The 25,080-nt window shown below is 41.1% G+C and overlaps 1 protein-coding gene across 4 annotated transcripts in view; it reads left to right on the top strand.

The window, feature by feature from the left end:
• LOC139556583 (MAM domain-containing glycosylphosphatidylinositol anchor protein 2-like) overlaps positions 1 to 25,080 on the top strand; it is a 362,908-nt gene that overhangs the window by 306,590 nt on the left and 31,238 nt on the right. For all 4 annotated transcript variants that reach the window (XM_071370710.1, XM_071370711.1, XM_071370712.1 and 1 more), the window contains exons 13-14: positions 6,093 to 6,113; positions 12,229 to 12,384. In XM_071370710.1, coding sequence (XP_071226811.1) covers positions 6,093 to 6,113; positions 12,229 to 12,384 — 177 coding nt within the window. The remainder of the gene's footprint in view (positions 1 to 6,092; positions 6,114 to 12,228; positions 12,385 to 25,080) is intronic.

Genomic DNA, 25,080 nt, shown 5'->3' on the forward strand with positions numbered 1-25,080 from the left:
CACAAGTACCATTGAGAAATGGTTTCACAGCTTGCCTGGAAGCTCTTAGCACCCATGGTTCACACAGTATGACATTTCCAGCCTATAGTGTTCGAGAATGCACCTCATATGACTATGCTACAATGAACACAATGTCTTTGATGGGACATTCACAACTTATTGTTTGGCAACTACAGCGTCTTGTTTACAGACATTGGACTGTCTTGTCAGTGGTGTGAAAAGACTCATTTAAAAACTCGAGTCTTCATTTCCCTTCACCGTCTAAACCTGGACAATCAGACCAAATTATTTTTAAGCATGCTGTGCTAATTTTCATTAGGCCTATTTCGTCTTGTCATAGGCTAACTCGGTTCACTTTTCATTTTCAAAAAACAATTACTGTACGAGATAGAGATGGAAATATATTCTTAAAGACCCCATGCAGTCTTGTCATATTATTTTTAAATCATCACTGTGTGTGTTTATTTCATGAAAATAACTACAAAACATATTTGTCATCATTTATTTCCCTGAGCCTCCTTTGGCCCTTGAAATGCTCAGTCTAATCGTGTGGGCATTAGGAAACAAATTTGAAGATATTTATATACATAGCCCTGATTGGCTGAGAGGATAATCTAGAACACATCCCCCAACCCCTTACCCAGATGAACAGTCATTTTCATGTGTGTGTGTGCACTTGTGTGTGTGTGTGCGCTTGTGGGTGAAGGTGTTGAAGGGCAGAGGCGGGAAGATATGACTGAACCACACATTCATTTAAACTGAGGCTGTGTGACACAGAGGTTGCAAATTAAATAACAGTCAAACGAAGCATATTTTCATAAGCAAGGCCTGAAAAAGAGGTAGAGGGGGAAAGAGAGGGGGAAGGGGAGTGTGGAAAGAAAGGGGGAAAGAGAGGGGGATGGGGAGTGTGGAAAGAAAGGGGGAAAGAGAGGGCGAAGGAGAGTGTGGGGAGAACAGCCTGGGAGTGCTCACTAGAGAATATAATAATAAAACTCTGTCAGAAAAGTCAGCAGCATCTGTTTCACAGGCGCACGGCTTCAGCATGTAGCCCTTTCCTGCAATCAAATGGCCAAATCTCCCTCTAGTGGCCTCACGGGTGGAAAATTATTAATATATTTTATCATTTCATAATTAATAAACATTTTAAAAAAAATTAAGGCGAAAATCTGGTGTTTCTATGTCAAACGGTTTTGTTATATTTCAGTCTTCTGTGATGTATATAAAGTGTAGTATTGGGATGCAAACAAAAAATGTAATCTAAAAATGTAAAATGTAACTCTATATCTGACATGGCGCCGTTGGGGCTGCTCTGCTCAATGAAGAGACATGAAAGAGCAGTTAGCTGTTAGCTCCTTTTCGTCACTTTAAACTCTGACAATAATCTCTCCTGTCTTATATTTGGCGAGTTGAAGCCCTTCTGGCGCCATCGTTTGATCTTAGTCAGATATGACTGTACTGCACAGCAGAGCACGAGCAAATGGCTCAGCTTCAAAATGTTAGGGATCAATTTAGTGATACCCGAGCCCTGCCTGTACTCTAGTTATTGATGAAAAAAACAGGCCCTACCCAACCCTAACACAATATATTATGTCTAGGTCATAGAACTCTCTCGTGTACAGCCATGCTCAGTTGCAGTATATCTTCATAATAAACAACTATTTAATTAGCTGGACTTGGTCAAAGGGCTCTTGGACTAAAAGAAAGAGAATATCGAAGAAGAGTAATATACATTGAACACTTTCAAGATGACGGTAATTGTATTAACAAGGAGACGGGACACTATAGGGTTAGCTTGAGGATCGTGTTTAGTAAGATCCCGGATATAGGGTTAGCTTTAGGAACGTGTTTAAGATCCCGGATATAGGGTTAGCTTTAGGAACGTGTTTAGTAAGATCCCGGATATAGGGTTAGCTTGAGGAACGTGTTTAGTAAGATCCCGGATATAGGGTTAGCTTTAGGAACGTGTTTAGTAAGATCCCGGATATAGGGTTAGCTTTAGGAACGTGTTTAGTAAGATCCCGGATATAGGGTTAGCTTTAGGAACGTGTTTAGTAAGATCCCGGATATAGGGTTAGCTTTAGGAACGTGTTTAGTAAGATCCCGGATATAGGGTTAGCTTGAGGAACGTGTTTAAGATCCCGGATATAGGGTTAGCTTTAGGAACGTGTTTAGTAAGATCCCGGATATAGGGTTAGCTTGAGGAACGTGTTTAAGATCCCGGATATAGGGTTAGCTTTAGGAACGTGTTTAGTAAGATCCCGGATATAGGGTTAGCTTGAGGAACGTGTTTAGTAAGATCCCGGATATAGGGTTAGCTTGAGGAACGTGTTTAGTAAGATCCCGGATATAGGGTTAGCTTTAGGAACGTGTTTAAGATCCCGGATATAGGGTTAGCTTTAGGAACGTGTTTAGTAAGATCCCGGATATAGGGTTAGCTTGAGGAACGTGTTTAGTAAGATCCCGGATATAGGGTTAGCTTTAGGAACGTGTTTAAGATCCCGGATATAGGGTTAGCTTTAGGAACGTGTTTAGTAAGATCCCGGATATAGGGTTAGCTTGAGGAACGTGTTTAGTAAGATCCCGGATATAGGGTTAGCTTTAGGAACGTGTTTAAGATCCCGGATATAGGGTTAGCTTTAGGAACGTGTTTAGTAAGATCCCGGATATAGGGTTAGCTTGAGGAACGTGTTTAGTAAGATCCCGGATATAGGGTTAGCTTGAGGAACGTGTTTAGTAAGATCCCGGATATAGGGTTAGCTTGAGGAACGTGTTTAGTAAGATCCCGGATATAGGGTTAGCTTGAGGAACGTGTTTAGTAAGATCCCGGATATAGGGTTAGCTTTAGGAACGTGTTTAGTAAGATCCCGGATATAGGGTTAGCTTTAGGAACGTGTTTAGTAAGATCCCGGATATAGGGTTTCCGTTCAGAAAATGTGGGGATGGACATTTGACCGGCATCATTTTAATTTACTGGACATTTGAGAATCGTACCGGACTCGTATGCATTGGGTGTGTAACCTGATTAGGGTGTCCACCCACGATGCTCAGAATGACAGATATCACATTTAAATGATAGATTAACAGAACATGCAACTCGAGGATTGAACAGTGTGCAGTTAGAACAACTGTCCGCATTTGCTTTTCCTCAGCCAACAAGACGAGTAATGAACAGCAAAATCACTAGCCTATGTCAATCTACTATCCCTCATAGTACAAAAGTTGACCTATCCTATTGGTCAGCTTCTCGTTCTGTGCGTGATATAAGTAGCCTTTTCCAAACAAACTGGGACATTTGTGGGATGATAGATCCCAAATTCATACAACCAGTAGGCCTAGGCTACATACAAAAACATTACAAAAAGCAATGATGCTGATGCAACAGATCAGAACGTTTAGCTTCAAATGTTGATAAACAATTATGTCTTTACATAAGTGCAGCAATGCAGTAGGCTATGCGCGATTGTTCGTTCCATAATGCAATTAGCGGGAAAACACTGTTGTCAAAAGTTGGTTTCTTGAGACAGTGATGAAAATATCCTTTTGAAATGTACAACTAGTAATATAACTAGAATTGTGCCTTTTGGTTACTGGACAATGAAAGAAAGTTGATTTTAAAACCAATAGATCATGAAAGAAATAGGCTACTGGTTTCAATGGAATATGGAAGTCTTTATAAAAGAATTGCCTTCACGTTTGGTCGTGTTTTGGCTTTATAAGTACTGTAGTAGTACATCATGCTACACTGATGGTGATGTGTGAAACTTTCCATAAAGATTAAAACGGTCCTTCTTGCTTTTATTCTCTCCTCTTCTGTCCTCTCCTCTCTTCTCCTTTCTTCTCCTCTCTTATCATCCTCTCCTCTTGTCTATTGTCTTTTTTCCCCCTCTCCTTTCCTCTTCTCTTTCCTCCCCCCTCCTCTTTCCAACTTCAGACACTTTTAGTTATAGTCCATCATCCTCTCCCTTCCCCTTCCTCTCCTCTTTCCTCTGTTCCACTAGCTCTTATTTCCTGTCCTTCTTCTCCCTTTAATTGTTACAGGTTGAGAAACAGCCGTCCTTGTAGCTAAATTGCAACAATGAGTCAGAAAAATGTGTTCTATTACATATTCTAGAACGTTCGCTCAGGCCTTTCAGTTTGCCTCAGTGTATAAAAGACCCGACTGGCCCTTCAATTCTTAATCAATATTCCTTTACACATGTTTTCTTTGTGGGGGGTGATTTGTTATTGCTTGTTTTAATCGAGTGGATTCAAATCAATTTGTCGCTGTGTTCCATAAATCATTGTTGGTGATGGGTTCTGACTCCTAAACTTGAAATAATGAGTCCCATAGTCAGGCTACTACACCAGAAGTTAATGGTTATCTGTAGGAGGAATGTGTATAGTGGAGGCAATTAAGCTTGGAATGTACTGAGTAAAGGAAAGGCCATCATCACATGGTTGCAGTCACTGATAAGGGTTGGAGAGAGGTGGTTTAGTGAGGAATGGGGGCCCAGGTCAGGTCAGGTCACATTAAGGGAGAAGGAACAGTTTATTTCCCGCATCACTTAACTTCCTGCCTAGCAATAAAGATGTAATGTTTAGAGGGACCGAGGACACCACACACAAGTTGGGGTATATATACTGGGGCTGGTGGAACCATGTCTTTGTCTTATGCAGCTGTATGACCCAGTGGGTGAATAAACTTGGTTTGAGCTCTACTAATCGTCCGTGAGTTTTTACTTGGTTCATTTAGAACCTAACATTGGTAAAGGTGACACAGTTGTGCAGTTAAGCTGATGTATCACATCTATTCACAGGGACAGGAATCGATCATTAAAACGTCATGCATCTTCCTGACAGCTTAAATTGTATTTACTCCGCAAAACATTCACTGCAGGGCTAACTGGTTTATATTGAAACAAACCGTGTTTTTTACCCTTGATGTTTCTGTGTTTGCCACGGAGCTAAACCCTCTGAAATGATCAATGAGGAATGTTGAAGAAGCCAGGCAGAGAAGAGGCAGGTGGAATGCATAATGACCCTGACAGGTATTTTATTAGAGGAACACTGTACTGGACTGGAGCAACTATTTTATGTGGAATTTCACCTCAGTCGTTCTTCTCGTGTTTATGTAACTGTAGTGATGAGGATGGTATGATAGACAGGTCACCAATGGGTTGCCGGATATAATTTATAGGGTTGAGTTTTCCTGTCTATGTGACCAGGAAAAACTCTAGGCCCTAGTTAAAAGTTATGCAAGGCCTTACGTTTTTCCTCATCACTTCACATATTCACACAGTCTGTGCCTCACATGCCTCGTAGTGTATTTAATTAAGTTAGGGCGCTTGTTAGTGGAAGTCACCTTGGTTAAGGACATCAGCAAGGCAAGTAAAGGGTAATAGTGATAATCTGTTTTATTTATAAGCTCATTAATGTGGTCGGGCTATTCTTAGTAATCCCAATCTCACACAGTAGATAGAGATAGCAAAGAGAGGGAAGTGTGTGTGTGTGTGTGTGTGTGTGTGTGTGTGTGTGTGTGTGTGTGTGTGTGTGTGTGTGTGTGTGTGTGTGTGTGTGTGTGTGTGTGTGTGTGTGTGTGTGTGTGTGTGTGTGTGGACAGATTTCAGATTTGTACAGTATCCTCTTTTATTTCAAATGTCTTTCATTTGTTATTGGATCCCTTCCTATCTTTAACTCTGATAATGATTGTGTATGCTACACTGGAGATAATGATTGTGTATGCTACACTGGAGATGATTTCTCTGTCAGTTATGCCATTTAAAAGTTGATTAACATTTCCACTTCCGATGGGGGATTGAAACTCTACAGCTAATTGTACTCTGAGAGAATGTAGAAGTTGAGATGATGGCCATCAGGAAACAGACGTCAAAGTGTACCAGATGCTTCTTATTTTCAGTCATGACATCTTTCTGTTAATAACGTTAAGTTACACACTGTTTGTGTACTACGACGTCATGATCTATTGTGAGTCAGCACACGTCAAAGACAAAACCCAAACCATTGTCAGCAAACTGCTGTTTAAATGATGTACCACTATTGTATTGTTTACTGATAGCTTTCTCTCCCTCTTTTTCTGCCATTTTGTTTTTCAGCTCCTGTCAACCCACACCTGAGTAAGTAACAGCTTTATTTATTCATTAAGTCTGACCAATCACTTAGCATGTTTCTGAACATTATGAGGAACATCCCTCAGACCTGAACTAGGCAGAGCTGAGCAGATCTGGGAGCAGCATGGAGACTTGTTGGTTGTGGAGAGTCCTGTGGAGTAGTTCTACTGTAATTCTCTATATACAATGAGCTCCAAAAGTGTTGGGACAGTGACCATTTTTTGTTGGTTTTGGCTTTGTACTCCAGCACTTTCGATTCAAAATGATACAATGACTATGAAGTTACAGTGCAGACTGCCAGCTTTAATTTGAGGGTATTTTCATTCATATCGGGTGAACCGAAATTACAGAGCTTTTTGTAAGTAGTCTCACTTTTTAGCGGACAAAAGGTATTTGGACAAATTCACTTATACTGTATGTGTATTAAAGTAGTCAAAAGTGAAGTAATTGCTCCCATATTCATAGTACGCAATGACTACATCAAGTTTGAGACTACACCTTTGTTGGATGCATTTGTTTTGGTTGTGTTTCAGATTATTTTGTGCACTGTTGTAAGTGGTAAGTGGTTAACATGTCTTGGGGGTATGATTTGTACCGTCTACACTTTAACCTCATAGTCATTTCAAATCCAAAGTGCTGGAGTACGGAGCTAAAACAAAATGTAAAAATGTATCACTGCCCCAATATTTTTGGAGCTCACTGTAACTACACTGGGAAGAGCGGCTTAATATTCTGTAGGAACAATGTGTGGAGGAGAGTCATTTTCAGTGTGTGTATGTGGGCATGGGGTGAAGGGTGGGTGTGTGCGTGCATGCATGTGTATAGTGCTTGTTAATAATGCATTTCATGTGTTCTCTCCAATGTTCGCACATTATGTGATAATCAGGTGCCATGTCCATTCCCGCTACAGTATCTTATTACAGGAAAACTCCACATTTACTACTTCCTACTTCACAAGCACTCATTTGCCGAAGTATATTGTGTTAATGTGTTGGGTTAGCAGCCGTTACCGCATACAAATCCCAAATATAATCATTACCAGCATCATTATCAAACCCCCTATAGATCGCAGCCAATCTTATCTAAACTACACATCTGATCTGCACACCTCCTCCTCGCTCCTCCTCGTCCTCCTCCCCATTTTCCATCTCCTCGTCCTCATCACCTCATTCCCCCCCAACCCTCCCCTCCTAATCCCCCTTCTATCTCCAGGTCCATTTAGCTTACAGTGGATTGACATTACCAGCGAGACTCTAGGGGCCAGACCCCCATTTAGATCTGCATGCCTGAAGGCTGGAGGGGAGAGGAGTCAAGAGCTGAGGCCCATCTCTCTCTTTCTGGCTGTCTTAGCTGGGCCACACACACACTCTCTGTGTGTGTGTGTGTGTGTGTGTGTGTGTGTGTGTGTGTGTGTGTGTGTGTGTGTGTGTGTGTGTGTGTGTGTGTGTGTGTGTGTGTGTGTGTGTGTGTGTGTGTGTGTGTGTGTGTGTGTGTGTGTGTGTGTCTCGCTCTCCCTTTTTCTCTCCCTCCTCTCTCTCTCAATCACTCCCTCTCTCCTCCTCATCTTCTCTCCACTACGTGTGTAAAGCCTCGAGCTCCTGCCTCCACCGAGGTCGCCACTCCAAACTGCTCCCAGCTACCTTTTAATAAATCAATGAATATTTATCGCACGCTCCTGTATCTAGAATCTAAATGCTGTTTTTTACCCACCCTTTGAGGACAGTTCTATTTCTAAATGTCTTCTGATTATATGGTATTGATGTCATATTATATTGTTCCATATAAAATAAAATTGTATTTGTCACATGCGCTGAATACAACAGTGAAATGCTTACTTACAAGCCCTTAATCAACAATGCAGTTTAAAAAAAATTGTTAAGAAAATATTTACTAAATGAACTAAAGAAAAAAGTAACACAATAAAATAACAATAACGAGGCTATATACAGGGGGTACCAGTACAGAGTCAATGTGCCGGAGTACAGGTTAGTCGAGGTAATATGTACATGTAGGTAGGGGTAAAGTGACTATGCATTGATAATTAACAGCAATGCAAATAGTCCAGGTAGCCATTTCATTAATTGTTCAGCAGTCTTATTACTTGGGGGTAGAAGCTGTTAAGGAGCCTTTTGGTCCTAGACTTGGCGCTCCGGTACCGCTTGCCGTGCGGTAGCAGAGAGAACAGTCTATGACTTTGGTCTGAGGACCCATGCCAAATATTTTCAGTCTCCTGAAGGGGAATAGGCATTGTCGTGCCCCCTTCACAACTGTCTTGGTGTGTTTGGACCATGATAGTTTGCTGGTGATGTAGACACCAAGGAACTTGAAGCTCTCGACCCGCTTCACTACAGCCCCGTCAATGTGAATGGGGGCGTGTTTGGCCCTCCTTTTCCTGTAGTCAGCAATCAGCTCCTATGTCTTGCTCATGTTGGAGAGGTCTCTGACCTCCTCGCTATAGGCTGTCTCATCGTTGTCGGTGATCAGGCCTACCACCGTTGTGTTGTCAGCAAACTAAATGATGGTGTTAGAGTCGTGCTTGGCCACGCAGTCGTGAGTGAACAGAGAGTACAGGAGGGGACTAAGCACGCACCCCCGAGGGGCCACCGTGTTGAGGATCAGCGTGGCAGATGTGTTGTTGCCTACCCTTGCCACCTGAGGGTGGCCCGTCATGAAGTCCAGGATCCATTTGCAGAGGGAAATGTGTTGTCCCGGGGTCCTAAGCTTAGTGATGAGCTTTGTGGGCACTAGGGTGTTGAATGCTGAAATGTTGTCAATGAAAAGCATTCTCACATAGGTGTTAATTTTGTCCATGTGGGAAAGGGTAGTGTGGAGTGCAATTGAGATTGCATCATCTGTGGATCTGTTGGGGTGGTATGTCAATTGGAGTGGGTCTAGGGTTTCCGGGATGATGGTGTTGATGTGAGCCATGACCAGCCTTTCAAAACACTTAATGGCTACCAACGTGAGTGCTATGGGGCAAGGTTACCTTGGCGTTGTTGGGCACAGGGACTATGGTGGTCTGCTTGAAACATGTTGGTATTACAGACTCGGTTAGGTAGAGGTTGAAAATGTCAGTGAAGACACTTGCAAGTTGGTCTGCGTATGCTCCGAGTACACATCCTGGTAATCCGTCTGGCCCCGTGGCCTTGTGAAAGTTGACGTGTTTAAAGGTCTTGCTCACATCGGCTACGGAGAGCGTGATCACAAAGTTGTCCGGAACAGCTGGTGATCTCATGCATTCATCAGTGTTGCTTGCCTAGAAGCAAGCATAAAAGGCATTTAGCCCGTTTGGTAGTCTCGCGTCACTGGGAAGCTCGTTGCTGGGTTTCCCTTTGTAGTCCGTAATAGTTTGCAAGCCCTGCCACATCCGACAAGAGTCAGAGCCGGTGTAGTAAGATTCAATTTTAGTCAATATTGACGATTTGCCTGTTTGAGGGCATAGAGTGATTTCTTAAGTGTCCGGATTAGTGTCCCGCTCCTTGAATGTGGCAGCTCTAGCATTTAGTTTGGTGCGGATGTTGTCTTTAATTCTGGTTGGGATATGTACATGCGGTCACTGTGGAGACGACGTCATCGATGCACTTATTGATGAAGCCAGCGACTGAGGTGGTATACTCCTCAATGCTATTGGATGAATGCCGGAACATATTCCAGTCTGTGCTAGCAAAACAGGCCTGTAGCTTAGTATCCACGTTATCTGACCACTTTCGTATTGAGCGAGTCACTGGTACTTCCTGCTGTAGTTTTTGCTCGTAAGCAGGAATCAGGAGGATAGAATCAATGTCAGATTTGCCAAATGGAGGGCGAGGAAGAGCTTTGTACGCATTCTGTGTGTGGCGTAAAGGCGGTCTAGAGTTTTTTTCTTCTGGTTTCACGTGACATGCTGGTAGAAATTAGGTAAAATGGATTTAAGTTTGCCTGCATTATAGTCCCCGGCCACTAGGAGCGCCGCTTCTGGATGAGGATTTTCGTCTTTGCTTATGGCTTTATAGAGCTCGTTGAGTGCTGTCTTAGTGCCAGTATCGGTTTCTGATGGTAAATCGACAGCTATGAAAAATATAGATGACAACTTTCTTGGTAGATAGTGTGGTCTACAGTTTATCATGAGGTACTCTACCTCTGGCGAGCAAAACCTTGAGGCTTACTTAATATTAGACATTGCACACCAGCTGTTATTGACAAATAGACACACACCACCACACCTCGTCTTACCGATGCATGGAAAACCCAGCAAACTGTATATTATCCATGTCGTCGTTCAGCCACAACATAAAATATTACCGTTTTTAATGTCCCGTTGGTAGGATAGTCTCGAACAGAGCTCATCCAGTTTATTCTCCAGCGATTGCACTTTGGCCAATAGGACGGATGCTAGAGGCAGGTTACCCACAAATTCTCACAAAGGACCCGGATCTGCCACCCCTGTATTTTTATATATTTAACCTTAATTTAACTAGGCAAGTCAGTTAAGAACAAATTCTTATTTACAATGACAGCCTACCCCAGCCAAATCCAGACAACGCTGGGCCAATTGTCCGCCTCCCTCTGGGATTCCCAATCACGGCTGGATGTGATACAGCCTAGATTCGAACCAGGGACTGTAGTGACCCCTCTTGCACTGAGATGCAGTGCCTTAGACTGTTGCGCCACTCGGGAGCTCGTTGGTCTATTGTATCTCTGTCTTCTCTTCATGCGAATGACGGGGATTTGGGCCTGGTCCGGGAACAACAATATATCCTTCCCGTCAGAATCATTAAAGAAAAAATCTTCGTCCAGTTCGAGGTGAGTAATCGCTGTTCTGACATCCAGAAGCTATTTTCGGTCATAAGAGACGGTAGTAGAAACATTATGTACAAAATAAGTTACAAACAATGTGAAAAAACACACAAAATAGCACAATTGGTTAGGACCCTGTAAAACGTCAGTATCTCCTCCGGCGCCATTATAATTATAATAATGAGTTATATATGAATGTCCGAGAGGTGATAGTGTCAGGCTTAGAAAATGGATTTAATGGGGTCTCTTAAGTGTGTGTGCGTGTATTTGTATGCCTGTCAGCCTTCCTGCTCCCGTGTGTGTGTGTGTGTGTTCTCAAACTTGAGATGACGGCCAATACTCTTTGAGAATACCATTGGGGTTACCTCACAGTAAACTCTGAACTCTAGCCTTAGGCCTTCCCGTTGCCACACTTGATTCACAACCTATGTGTTTTTCAACAGTTGTACAACAGCATTTCAACTTACAGTATATAATGCACTGCCACCATTCATGGTTCAATAGTGTTGTCCATGGTCAGAGATTACATTCCTCAAGCCATAGCTCTTAGCCTCGCAAAGCTACCTGATCCCGCGAGCTTACATTAAACGCTGCACAGATATCAGTGCAATGTTTAATGTAAGATCGCAGGATCAGGTGGCTTTGCGAGGCTAAGAGCTCTCTCATTGTTAGAAACACATGCATCGACCCGTGTTGATTTTCACATGATTAACTTCAGCAGTATGTCCTCTTATAGAATGCATTGTATAGCAGTCAAGCATGGTCCACTAGATTGATTCATGGTCAGCTATCTGAATCCATTCATTGGGAGAACTCAGCTTCCCTGCTCTCATTGGTAGACCTGCATAATAGTACCCATTGACCCATGTGTTTATTCACATGATCAACATAAGAATACAACAGCAGGTCCCATTATAGAATGTACCACCGCCATTCATTCATGGTTCAGTAGCCAATGTCATCATGGTTATTTTATTGTGTTTCTATTTCCTTTTATATTTAGCAAATATTTTTCTTACTTTTTATCTCTGCATTGTTGGGAATGGGCTCGTAAGTAAGCATTTCACAGTAAAGTCTACATCTGTTGTATGCGGCGCATGTGACTAATACAATTTGATTTGATCTACTATAGCCATAGCGATACCATGAGGGGGTTCTAGTTTCAAATTTTTTATGTATACATTTTGACTGTCTTATGACTATAACAGTGTTTCTCTGTCCGTGTTTCATGAGAGATACTGCAGCGTTCGTCTATGACTTTAAAACCATAGACATATGTTAAGGTTCTAGTATTTCTATTTCTATGATGACTACAGCGGTGGGGTTTTTTTGTCCCGTGCTTCAGGAGAGTTCCACTGCAGCTTCGAAGAGGAGCCCATCTGCATGTTCACGCAGGACAAGAACGACGACTTTGATTGGACGAGACACAGTGCAGCCACCCGTGACACCAAGTACACGCCCAACACCGGGCCTAGCGACGACCGCAGCGGATCCAAACAGGGTGAGCCAACCAGGAAGGAAGACACAGCTATGTATTGTTGTGATGTCATTGGGATCTTAGGTGCACTGTGTTTGGGAAATCTTCAATGCAACGAAGAAGGTCATAAGGTAATTGTTTTGCCTCACATTTAGCTATATTAGCCAGCTTAACTAGCTAGAGTTATTTACACTTATTTGCAATTGATTAGCTACCACTCCAGGTGGCGTCAGCGTATTGGAACGGTTGTCTTTCTATGTGATCTTTTAGAAATCATATTTTAGTCTTGACCCTGGTAGTCCACTCAGCACAGATGCTGTACTCACAACACACTACACATGGGTCAATATCAACACAATGGAACATGCAATAAACAGCCTTCAGCACTCTCATTTTCATGGTACTCATCACTCTCTCTTTCGCTCTGTCTCTGTCTCTCAACCACCCCCTTCTCTCTCTGGTTTAAGTAAAAATGTAACATACAGCAGTTTACAATGTAAACACAGGCAAACTGTTTTGATATAGCACACATACATTTTCTTGGACGAGCAGAAAAAAGACACAAGCCAACAAAAGTGTGTATCTTTCTATAGTGGTGAAGAGAATAGTTTCTATGAGTGGCTGCTTCACAACAACTGAGAGAACTAAAAGAGATTGGAAGAAAGAACAAAAAAATAAATCAAAGGCCTCCCACTGGTGATAGTGAAGGACAGATGGAGTCTAATACTGTAACTTAGAATTGGGATGTAATTTACTGCTGGCACAGCCAATCAAGGATGACCTGAAGGAGAACCACACACACACACCGGTCACCATGGTGACTCAATCTATCTGACACCAGACACACGTCACACTACTCAGTCACACACACACTCTGTGAGAAATTGTGCTAGTTGGCCTGTGTGTGTCAGTCCTGAGGGAGAGTGAGCAGTAATCTAGTCTTTATTGGAATGCAGCAGAGGCAATAGACAGCTCTAGGAGCAACAGCAGCTGAAGTTGTAAATAATGTATTGGCTTTAATCACTCTAATGGGATAAAACTGTCCCGCATTTCATTACCAGCCCACCATTCCTAAGGGGCTGCAATTATCTGATGTCAAATTCAACAGAAGAAGAAATTCTATTTGATTTTGACTTGAGGGTGGGAAAGTTTGTTCTCCGTCCAAGCTACATTCCCCTGCCCCAAAGTGGGACTGTAGATGGGGTCTGGAATGAGACTTGCGGTTAGTTTCACTGGTGATTCTCCGATGAAGGTTTCAGATTACCTTGAGACATGACCATCTAATCTGTCCTCTCTGCCCTCTGGTTTGTGTCTGGTTAATCTTACTAGAGAGAAAGTAAGTCTTTAGTGGAAATTTACTTCCAGTACTAGCTGCATGGATGGAGCCGCTGTTTCCGTCGCATTGTTTTTTCATGAAAGATTATAGGATATTGAGGGCATGTTACATTACAACAATCATATTTAATACACTTTTTAAGAGGGCTTATAGCAAGAAAAATCTATGGGAACATAGTAGGTGATTTGTCAATTCGATAATATTCATTCCAATAAACCCAGCACAAACAATTTCTCAACGCAAATAATATGCTTCAGAAATAATAAGAATTTCACACAAATATTCCATAAACCTCATCAATGACTCAGTAACCTTAAATTACCTTTTTGTTTTGGTTAAGGCTACTCAAGTTTAGTCGAGACGCACCCCAAAACTGGAATGAAAAGTCTCTTCTTTCTTTTCCCTTTTCAATTCCTTTTGGTTGATTCAGTTCAGTTTATAGTCTTTGCGCATTCAAATAATACTTCCCCCCCCATAAAAGAAAAGGTAAGTTGGCCGTGGAGGATCTCCAAAAACGATAAGGAAAAACTGATCTCACGGTGTCTTGAAGGCACGTCGGCGCTCATGAAACTGTCTCCGCTATCCATTTAGAAAATCCACAAGAAGGAAATCATCTTGACAGGTCAGGAACATGATCACAGTGCACAAAAGTAAATCTAAAGCAAGGCAGGCTACAGTATTTTTCAATATCTTTGAAACTGGCACCCCGGAGTTTCACCCGGGCCATGTCCGAAATCTGGCTTGCCTACTACTTACTTAAAACCTGTTTGGGCTGTAGGGGGCGAATTGGAAAAACTGGAAAATATGCGCAAATTTTCAAACGGCCTTTTAATCAATTTCTGCTATTACAATATGCATATTGTTAATAGTATTGGATAGAAAAGAGTCTCAAGTTTCTAAAACCGTTTTAATTTTTTCTCTGAGTGGAACACAAGTCCTTTGGCAGCACTTTCCCCGACCAGGAAGTAAAATGCAAGATGTTTATGCTCGCTTCAACGCTCTGCCTATACATGGTCATGCCACTTATGACCCGAAACACACCTCGTACGCCTTCCTCTGGGTGTCAAGAGTACGTCAGAGGAGAAATCATGCGTTTATCTTGTTCTGACGTGAAATAAGACCTATTTCTTTGACGTGACCGTCAATTTCAGGAAGTCAGAAGCGTGCGACTTGGGAGAGATATCATGTTTTGTTTTGCTGCCGTTTCGGATGTGAACTATCTCCAGCTCGGATTTGATTTGATAAATGAGACCATGTCATCGTAATGTATGTTTTTTCAATATAGTTTAATCAGATTATTTGAATTTTTTCGGGAGTTTTGCCGTGTTCCGTAATGTTTATTTTGTTTACGTTGGAGAGTTCCGTGCCACTCGACGAGTACCCCTGCTAAATGAAGATGGAAAGTTGCCATTCTGAAGGGATTGAACGACTCTTCTGGACTAAGGACAACTTGATCAACATTCTGATGAAAGATCAGCCAAAGTAAGACCAAATTTATAATGTTATTTCATATATCTGTCGTGCATGTCAACTGGTCGCGCGCGCCCAAGTGTGTCTGTCTGGCGTGGCTATGCTAATTTAGCGCTACATTTAGTTTTCGGTGTAAAACATTTAATAAATCGGAAATATTGTCTGGAATCACAAGAATCCTGTTTTTCAATTGCTGCACAGTATGTATTTCTCAGAAATGTTTTATGAGGAGTAAATAGGTATTTGATGTTGGTGTCTGTAAATGTTATGGCTGCTTTCTGATTGTAGCTGAAATGTAATTTATGATTTATACCATAAATATACACATTTTTCAAAAAAAAAATATGCTATACAATAAATATGTTATCAGACTGTGATCTTATGAAGTTGTTTCTTGGTTAGTGGCTATATATATCTTCATTTGGTCGAATTAGTGATAGCTAGTGACGGAGTAAAAAACTGATGCAGTTAGAAAAGTGCTCTCTTGCTGACGTGGTTAGCTAATAGATTTACATATTTTGTCTTCCCTGTAAAACATTTTAAAAATCGAACATGGTGGTTAGATTCACAAGATGTCTGCCTTTCATATGCTGTATTGGACTTGTTAATGTGTAAAAGTTAAATATTTTAAAATAATGTTTTTTTGAATTTGCCGCTCTGCCTTTTCAGTGGAATGTGGGAGGAGTGGCGCTAGCGGCACTCCCGTCCTCAACAGGTTTTAAACTGCATACTCGACGTACAAGACAACTGGGAACTCAGAAACAAAACAAGCCCGTAAAACGTATATAGGTTAAGAACTTTCTTGAAAGAGCACAGTTTGAAATAAAGAGAAAGTCAGTTGTACAACTGAATACCTTCAGCTAAAATGTTTTATTTCACCTTTAACCCAACCCCTCTGAATCAGAGAGGTGCGGGGGGCTGCATTAATCGACATCCAAACACAATCCTCTGCATCACTTTACTAAGAACAGGCAGCAAACTGATTGGGCGGTTGTTAGAGCCAGCAAAGGGTGCTTGACAATTTCTAGGCAGTTTTGCTTCCTTCCACGCCTGTGTACACACACTCCTTTAGGCTTTGGTTAAAGATATATCAAAAAGGGCTGGCAATACAGTGTGCTACCCTTCTCAATAGTTTCCCATCAAGGTTGTCTATACCTAGTGGCTTATCAGAACAATAGTTTTTCCACCTCTCCCTCGCGAAATTGATCAAATTTAAAACATAAATCCTTCTCTTTCATTATTAGATATTTTATACAAAAATATGATGGTTCACTGTTCAATGTTGTCATTCACTTCTGAGTTTTTCCATTTTACTAGTGAAATAGTTCTTGAAATTATCAAACGGTTTTGTTATAAAGGTAAAATGTTCCAATGCTCTCTGGCAGCTTTCATAGCTGGGATAAATTCTTCCCACCTCTGGTGCGTAGCTTCAGAGAAGTTCTCGTTGAGGAAGATGTTGGTTCCTCTCAAGTTCTTGGCTCTCTCCAGAACAGCCATCTTGTCCTTAACCCTTAGTGACTTGACCACTGTCGGCCTGGGTCTGTCACCTAGTCTGCTTACATGTTTTCCAGACTTGTTGCTTGCGCTCCACCTCAATCTTCGTATGATTTATCTACAGCTTTTCAGTGATAATTTTTCTTACTTTCTCCTCAGACTCGGCCCAATTCTCATGTGAAGACTCTGGTATGCCATCCACAACAATGGTATTCCTCCTGGATTGTCCCTAGATAGTTTGTTTTCCCAGTCATTGGTAGTAATGATTCAACGAGAGTGCTGATGTCGTCTTGAGAGGACTTACAGTTAGTTGTCCTCTTGCTGCAAGTTTCTTTCAGGACATCCACCTCTCCCTGGGTAAACTGTACACTGTTCTTAAGGTCCTGGACCTCTCTGCTCAGATCGTCAGATCGTTAGTGGAGTTCATCAGAATTTGGACAAAGCTCTTGAAGCTATTTTCCTGTTGTTGTAACAACTGCTTGTAGAACCCTTTTTGTTCAATTAAAAGATCCTTCCCCTGTGATAGAGAAACACCGTCCTCTCCATGACTCCCACCTTTGGCTTTGGATGCCATGGCAGCAATGTAGGCTAACGCTGGTACTCCACACATGGCAGGTTCCAGGACAGATTTAAACAGCAGGGTTTTAGACAGCCACAAGCCCAGTACAATCTGCGGTCCCAGCCACAAAGGGATCTTTCCTCATTATTGCTGGGCTGCAGAGTGCCGACCTCTACTGGTTGACCTAGTCAACTATAGCTAGGCTACTCATGACGATGTATTGCTTTTTATGCTTTTTAATCACTTTGAGATTGTTATGAAAAGCACTATAGTAATTCAATCCATTATAGTTATTTTACCAAATATGGTTTATTTAGTTTTGTATAACAAAAATCTCTGACGAAAGCCAAGAGGCCGACACAAGCTTCCAATAAAAAAAAAGATACTAGCAAGAGCGGTGTGCAGGTTTCTTTTTTCTATTTGTTATTGTGCACCTGCAAGAAGATGTGTGAGTGCATTTTTTTATGTTGAAATTTTGAAAGTAAAACACACCAACAGTAGATATACTGATATCCATTTTTTATTAGTATTACAAACAAGAAACACTTTTCAATGAGAACAGAAATCCACTTTGGGTTTTAAAAAAGGACTTAATCAAAAACAGTACAAAATTAATAGATGAATAGCTACACTGAACAAAAATATAAACGCAACACGTTTGAATATCTTTAAAAATAGCTTATCTGTTAGTGAGCATTTCTCATTTGCCAAGATAATCCATCCCCTGACAGGTATGCCATATCCAGAAGCTGTTTAAACAGCATGATCATTACACAGGTGCACCCAGTGCTGAGGACAATAAAAGTCCACTCTAAAATATGCAGTTTTGTCACGCAACACAATGACACAGATGTCTGATCTTTCAAAAGAAAATGGTGGTGTTGTCAGCCAATGTGAATATTTTATCTCTTTGTCTTGTATCTGAATACCCCCTAAAACTATCCTTATTTACAGTATATCACAAAAGTGAGTACACCCCTCACATTTTTGTAAATATTTGAGTATATCTTTTCATGTGACAACACTGAAGAAATGACACTCTGCTACAATGTAAAGTAGTGAGTGTTCAGCTTTGTGCAGGTCTACAATTTTATCCCTGATGTCCTTACACAGCTCTGGTCTTGGCCATTGTGGAGAGGTTGGAGTCTGTTTGATTGAGTGTGTGGACAGGTGTCTTTTATACAGGTAACGAGTTCAAATAGGTGCAGTTAATACAGGTAATGAGTGGAGAACAGGAGGGCTTCTTAAAGAAAAACTAACAGGTCTGTGAGAGCCGGAATTCTTACTGGTTGGTAGGTGATCAAATACTTATGTCATGCAATAAAATGCTAATTAATTACTTAAAAATCATACAATGTGATTTTCAGGATTTATGTTTTAGATTCCGTCTCTCACAGTTGAAGTGTACCTATGATAAAAAATGACAGACCTCTACATGCTTTGTAAGTAGGAAAACCTGCAAAATCGGCAGTGTATCAAATATTTGTTCTCCCCACTGTATGTCTGCCCTTCATAAAACCAGACTGGGTATCGTCAATGATTTGGTCAAGACCTTTTTTAAGTCTTTCTGCAAAGATGGATGAAAGTAGCTTTCCATCATTGTTCATTAATGTGATTGGTCTCCAATTTTCTAACATCATAGAATCTTTGTTTGGTTTGGGTATTACAGAAATTAGGCCCTGTGTCATAGAAACAGGCAGGACCCCTAAATCAATTGCCTCCTTAAAAACATTAAATATAAATACAATAATATTCTCCTGAAAATATTTATAGAATTCACTGATAATGCCATCATTCCCTGGAGATTTGTTCTCTTTTAACTTGCTGATACATTTTTTTGATTTCATTAATAGAAATAATTTCATCACAAGACTTTTGGAAGTCTTCATCTATGAATTTTGCACATTCTTTGACAGAGTCTAGAAAGGCAGATATGTCACTAGTAGGACAGGCATTACTGGTATAAAGGTTACCATAGAATTCTGAAACATATTTTGAAATATCTTTGGGGTTTTCATTTTTTTTGCCATCTATATTGAGCTTATGAATAGATGTCAATTCAGAATTTTTTTCTTTCTAAATTGTAAAAGTATTTTGTATTTTTTTCACCTTCCTCCAACCATCTCCTTCTTGATCTTACAAATGCCCATGTTGCTCTCTCTTCATACATTCGGTCCACTTCTAGTTGTAAAGAGAATAGCTGACCCTTTCCTTCTTCATCAAGGTCCTCCATAGAGATTAGAGAAAGTATTTCCTTAACAAGTTTATCTTCCCTCAATCTTTTAAGTTCAGCAATTTCTTTACCTCTCTTCATGGCTGTTTGTCTTATTTCATACTTCATTAATTCCCAATATTTCCCATAAGACTTAAATAGTTGGGCTTTCCTCCAATTGTCTTGTATAATATCTTTGGCATCCATCTTGAAATTATCATCTTCCAACAGTCTACTATTGAGTTTCCAATAACTCTGATTCGGTGTAACTTCAGATCCATTAATATTTGGTTCAATTGATACCTTGACTACAGTATGATCTAATGAATTAGAAATCAACCAGATGTCAATTCTTGACTGTCTGGACATGTCCTTGTTACTCCAAGTGAATTCCTTTTTATCAGGATATTTAGATCTCCAAATATCGACTAATCCAAGACATAGATTATTAAACTCAGGATTAACAATGCTGGATCTGTTAGGAGGGGGATATCTGTCAATCATCACATTAGATACAGAATTAAAATCTCCACCTAAGATAATTTTGATATCCTGAAATACACCTATAACTCTATTAATTTCTTCTTCAAATTCTTAAAATAATATCCTGTTGTTTTGTTTGTTGTTGGATGCATAAATATTCAATAATAAAAACATTTCACTGTTAAAATTAACCAACGTCCAGAGTGGTGAGTCTTAGTACTTATGACCTTCCCTTTAAATGCACCTCTTAAAACTGCTACACCTGCAGAGTGGTTGTTGCCATATGATAACCAGATATCGTTACCCCATTGATTTTTCAAAAAAGATAAATCGGAAGAACAAGCATGAGTCTCTTGTAAAAAGTAAAAGTCTGCATTAAACCGTTTGCAATAGGAAAATAGCCTTACGCTTGAGTAAATTACGAATACCCCTGACATTAATTGAACAAAGAGATAAAGACATAAACTTCAACCAACAACCTTGTTATGCTAATATAAGCTTTTCCTAAGGATATGTAACTCAAAAGGATTTCCATCCCATTATTAACTTCTCTAACAAAAAAACAAAAACAATATTGGTCATAAAGTTACCAAAGTATTCTTACTCCCACAAGGGGGAGACATTGTGTAGACTTTACAATAACAGTTATTCCCATAGTTAGTGTTCAGTTTACCAGTTCTCAGGTCAGCCTTTTCTCATTCAAGTGTTTGTGTACATTTTTGTGTACATTTTTATAATAAAGGCTGCTTTTCACCAGGTAATCAGTTTTTTGGCCTGACAGTTCTGTCCGAGTTAGACTCTGGCTCTCACTCAAATGTTCTGATTTGGCCGCATTTCTTTCCCATCAATGAACACTCTTGCACCGATAAAAAATGCAGTTTTCCCTGCCTTTCGCGCTGCAGCCTCCATCGGCCAGAGTTTCTCTCTTGTCACTTTGTCTGCTGAGGTCAGATCCTCCGTGAACCTCAATTTTTGCTTGATGAGGAATTCACAATTCTTCGCTCGCCTCCAAAGAAGATCCCGTGTAGATCTGTTGGTGATGGTTGTCCTCGGTCTCTTGTCTTAATCCTTAAGTCTTCCCAAACGATGGACGATGTCTACATTTTCCTGAAGATTGGCTTTTGATTCGGGAATGACAGCTCCACAGATGTCAACTACTCTGCATTTGATGTCCTCACCCGCCTGCTCTGGAATTCCATGGAGCCTCAGGTTCCACCTGCGCTGGTATCTCTCCGCCTCATTCACCTTTTGCTCGAGTTCAGCCTCCTTTTCATTTTCCTGGCAGATAACTTCCACTTTCTTCATGTCACTTTTGAGGGTTTTCACTTCTCCAAAGATAAGTCAACAGATTTTTTAATGGCCTCAATTTTCATCGTATTCTCCCTAACCATGACCTCCAAGCCATTTGCCCTTTCATCTATCTTTGCTGTCAAAAGCATTACAATATTGTTTTGCATCTCAAGAAGTGACATACCCTCTTGGCCTCATCTTTTTCCCCTGGGGCTTGACTGGAGTGCTGGGGGTCGTAAGGTAAAGGCCTGACCTGGGGACTGGAGGGGCGCAAGTTGTGAGCATTGTTGTCTGTGCTCACCACATTTTCATCGCCCATTGCAGTCTTTCCCCCCACAGTTACATTCTGAAGAGTATGATTTTGGGTACTTCTATCTTTTGTGGTTAATTGTCCATCTGACGGTCTCTCCATTTCTTTCTTTTTGGTTCTGGTCGTGGCAGTTTCCATGTACGTTCGACAAGCTAGTTTTTGAGCTAGCTAGCTTATCAGGCTATCTAGTGTTGTCGCCAAATTAGTTTTAGAGGTGAATAACTTGCAGAAAGTAATCAATTACTTTGGTAAATAAACTAAACCATATTCATACGGGGTTTTATGACCGTAGAAATAATCCAATGGTCATAATTGGGTAAGGAAATCCAATAATTCCTTCAGCTACCAAAACAAATTATCTGCACTGACCGCCATCTTGTGCGCCCAAACGACTTACATTTGAACACCACAGTAGAAGCTTCGCTATTCACCATCTTCCAAGTTATGTTGTTGTTAACTTGAAGAGATCTAGCTATGAAAACTCGCAGCCCAACTCTTCCAATGCATTGTGGCTATGAAATTCCCGAAAAGTGTGCAGTGAATTCTATTAGATAAAAAGCCAAAATGAGTATAACATCCTGGCATTTAAAACATACTAGATTTGATAAAATTCACATATACAATGTAGGTGGTGGGCGGAAGCATCGTATCTGCTTTAGTTTTCGAGATGATCAGTCTTTGGTGAGGGAGGAGCTGGTTTTTACATATTGTGTATATTTATTTATTCTGAACACATTTCTGTTTGTTGGGAATGTAATTTCTTGCATCTTTTTTCATGTTCGCTACAGTAGCTGGACAGGCATACGCTGCCAAGTACTAAACAGCAAACCAATCAAAACGTGTGTACTATCCAGTTACCATCTCTGCTGATCACGTCTGCCAATTCTCTGTATCTAAGGTACTAAACACAACTGGTGACAGCTTGAGAGAGATCTCCCTCCGACAAACTGCTATGGATAAAGTTTTTTTTAAATATTTGTAATCTATTTAGTTAGAGAAATATGATCCCGTTGATGCAAGCTGTAAAATAACTCCTATCTTTACTTAGAATGCAGCAACCTTATCAATGTAGCTAGCTAGCTTCAATAAGTAGACCTGTTGCTATAGGACAAGTATTGTAAAGCTAATGCAGTCATCAAGGGAGGACTCACTAATTTCATTCATACTGATAAATAAGAAATGCCACATTACCCCTGTCAATAGGCCTAGTTGGAGTTAGCTACATATTGTACACCATATAATGTGATATAACCAAAGATTGTTGGTATCCATTACTGGACGTTATAGGTTTGCCTATACAAAACGCCACCATAGATTATTTAACAAACCTGGTATTGGCAATACTCTCTCTCTTCGTTCTCGATTCTGAAAAAAGTGATCTTATACAGGATTTACTATATTTTATTCTCTTTCTGAGTTTTCTCTGGTGTTTGTAGAACCACCTGCAACTGGACATGAACATGTTTAAGATATATTGTTTTCCAGAATCGAGAACGAAGAGAGTATCGCCAATACCAGGTTAGTTGAGGAATCTATGGCTGCATTTTGTATAGTCAAACCTGTAACATCCAGTAATGGATACCAAAAATCTTTGGTTATATCACATTATCTGGTGTACAATCTGTAGCTAAGTTGGAGTAGGATGCAGAGCAGCCTGCCTCTGTCCTTATCCTAGTGGCTGTACATTTTTTGTCTGTCGAGATGTTCAATTCTAGCTCATAAACTACAATCCACTCTCACTTTTGTCTCCCATAATCTATTCAGCTCTCCTCTCCAGTGTCCTGCTCCGTGAGATCAACCAAGTGATATTCACCAAGCATGTGCTCAACTAATTCCCTCACCTATGAGGAGAACCATCGTACTGCAATTTGAACTAGCCCTAACATCACTATTAGACATTGAGAACCACATATGCATTTGCCTGTGGTCTTTTCTTTGTGGGTTTTGTCTTATACAGTCTACACTGTCCAGTGCATTTTAGAGTTGAAGAGCACTAACTACAGATACACATGCTTGGTAGAGCATCTCAAAGACTAAATTCAATATAGAAGCAGTCTGAGGATAGTGAGAAACAGATTATGTTTTACTATTGTAACATGCAGTGATGAGAATTCTATTGTCCCCATCAGGAGCCCAGGCTTTTGTCATAGATGGTAGAGTTCTCATCTCTGGACTATTCATTCCGCTGAAGCACTTCTTTCTCTCTACATCCATTGGCTACATTGGTGACGAGGGTGGGATCCTTCCGATACACCTATGGGGCCTGGGGACACAAATTCTCCTAGAGGTGGGGGATACAGAACCATGTGTTGACAGTTCTACTGTCGCCATTAGAGGCGCAGGCTTTTGGCATAGATGGTAAAGCGCTAATTTCTGGACTGCAGCGTTGTAAGATTGTGCCCCCCACGGCACCTCTTTCTCTATACACATAGATTAGTAGGTTACACTATATTAAGATACTTCAAATACTGCCACCTTTAATATTTAATATAGACACCTTTAATATTTGTCTCCCCACTCAATAAATGGTGAAACTGTAACGGCGTTCCTCCTCCTCTTCATCCGAAGAGGAGGAGCAGGGATTAAACCAAGGTGCAGCGCGTTGAAATGACATACTGAAGTTTATTTCAACAAGAACAAAACGAACTATACTTGAAATGATACAAAATAACAAAACGAAAGTAGACAGACTTAGAACGACGAACTTACATGAAACACGAAGAACGAACGAACAAGTACTTACTACAAAACAAACGAACGAAACAGTCCCGTAAGGTGCAAACATATACACAGACACAGGAGACAACCACCCACAAACAAACAGTGTGAACAGCTAACCTATATATGGTTCTCAATCAGAAGACAACGTCAAACACCTGTCTCTGATTGAGAACCATATAAGGCTGATTACAATAGACCTAAACATAGAAACACAAAACATAGAAATGCCCACCCACACTCACGCCCTGAACGACTAACACATACAAAACAACAGAAAATAGGTCAGGAACGTGACATAACCCCCCCCTCAAGGTGTGAACTCTGGGCGCACCAGCACAAAGTCTAGGGGAGGGTCTGGGTGGGCATCTGACCACGGTGGTGGCTCAGGCTCTGGACGAGGTCCCCACCCCACCATAGTCAATCCCAGCTTCCTTAGCCTCCTCAAAATGACCACCCTCCAAATAACCCCACCTAAATTAAGGGGCAACACCAGAATAAGGGACAGCTCCGGGACAGTGAGGTAGGTCGGGATAGAGAGGTAGCTCAGGATAGAGAGGTAGCTCAGGATAAAGAGGTAGCTCAGGATAGAGGGGCAACTCCGGACTGAAGGGCAGCTCTGGACAGAGAGACAGCTCTGGACTGAGGGGCAGTTCTGAATTACTAACAGCTTAGGGCTGAGGGGCAGCTCATGGCTGACTGACGGCTCTGGACGCTCATGGCAGGCTGACGGCTCTGGACGCTCATGGCAGGCTGACGGCTCTGGACGCTCATGGCAGGCTGACGGCTCTGGACGCTCATGGCAGGCTGACGGCTCTGGAAGCTCATGGCAGGCTGACGGCTCTGGA

This window comes from Salvelinus alpinus, chromosome 27 (genome assembly GCF_045679555.1).
Source record: "Salvelinus alpinus chromosome 27, SLU_Salpinus.1, whole genome shotgun sequence".
NCBI lineage: Eukaryota > Metazoa > Chordata > Actinopteri > Salmoniformes > Salmonidae > Salvelinus > Salvelinus alpinus.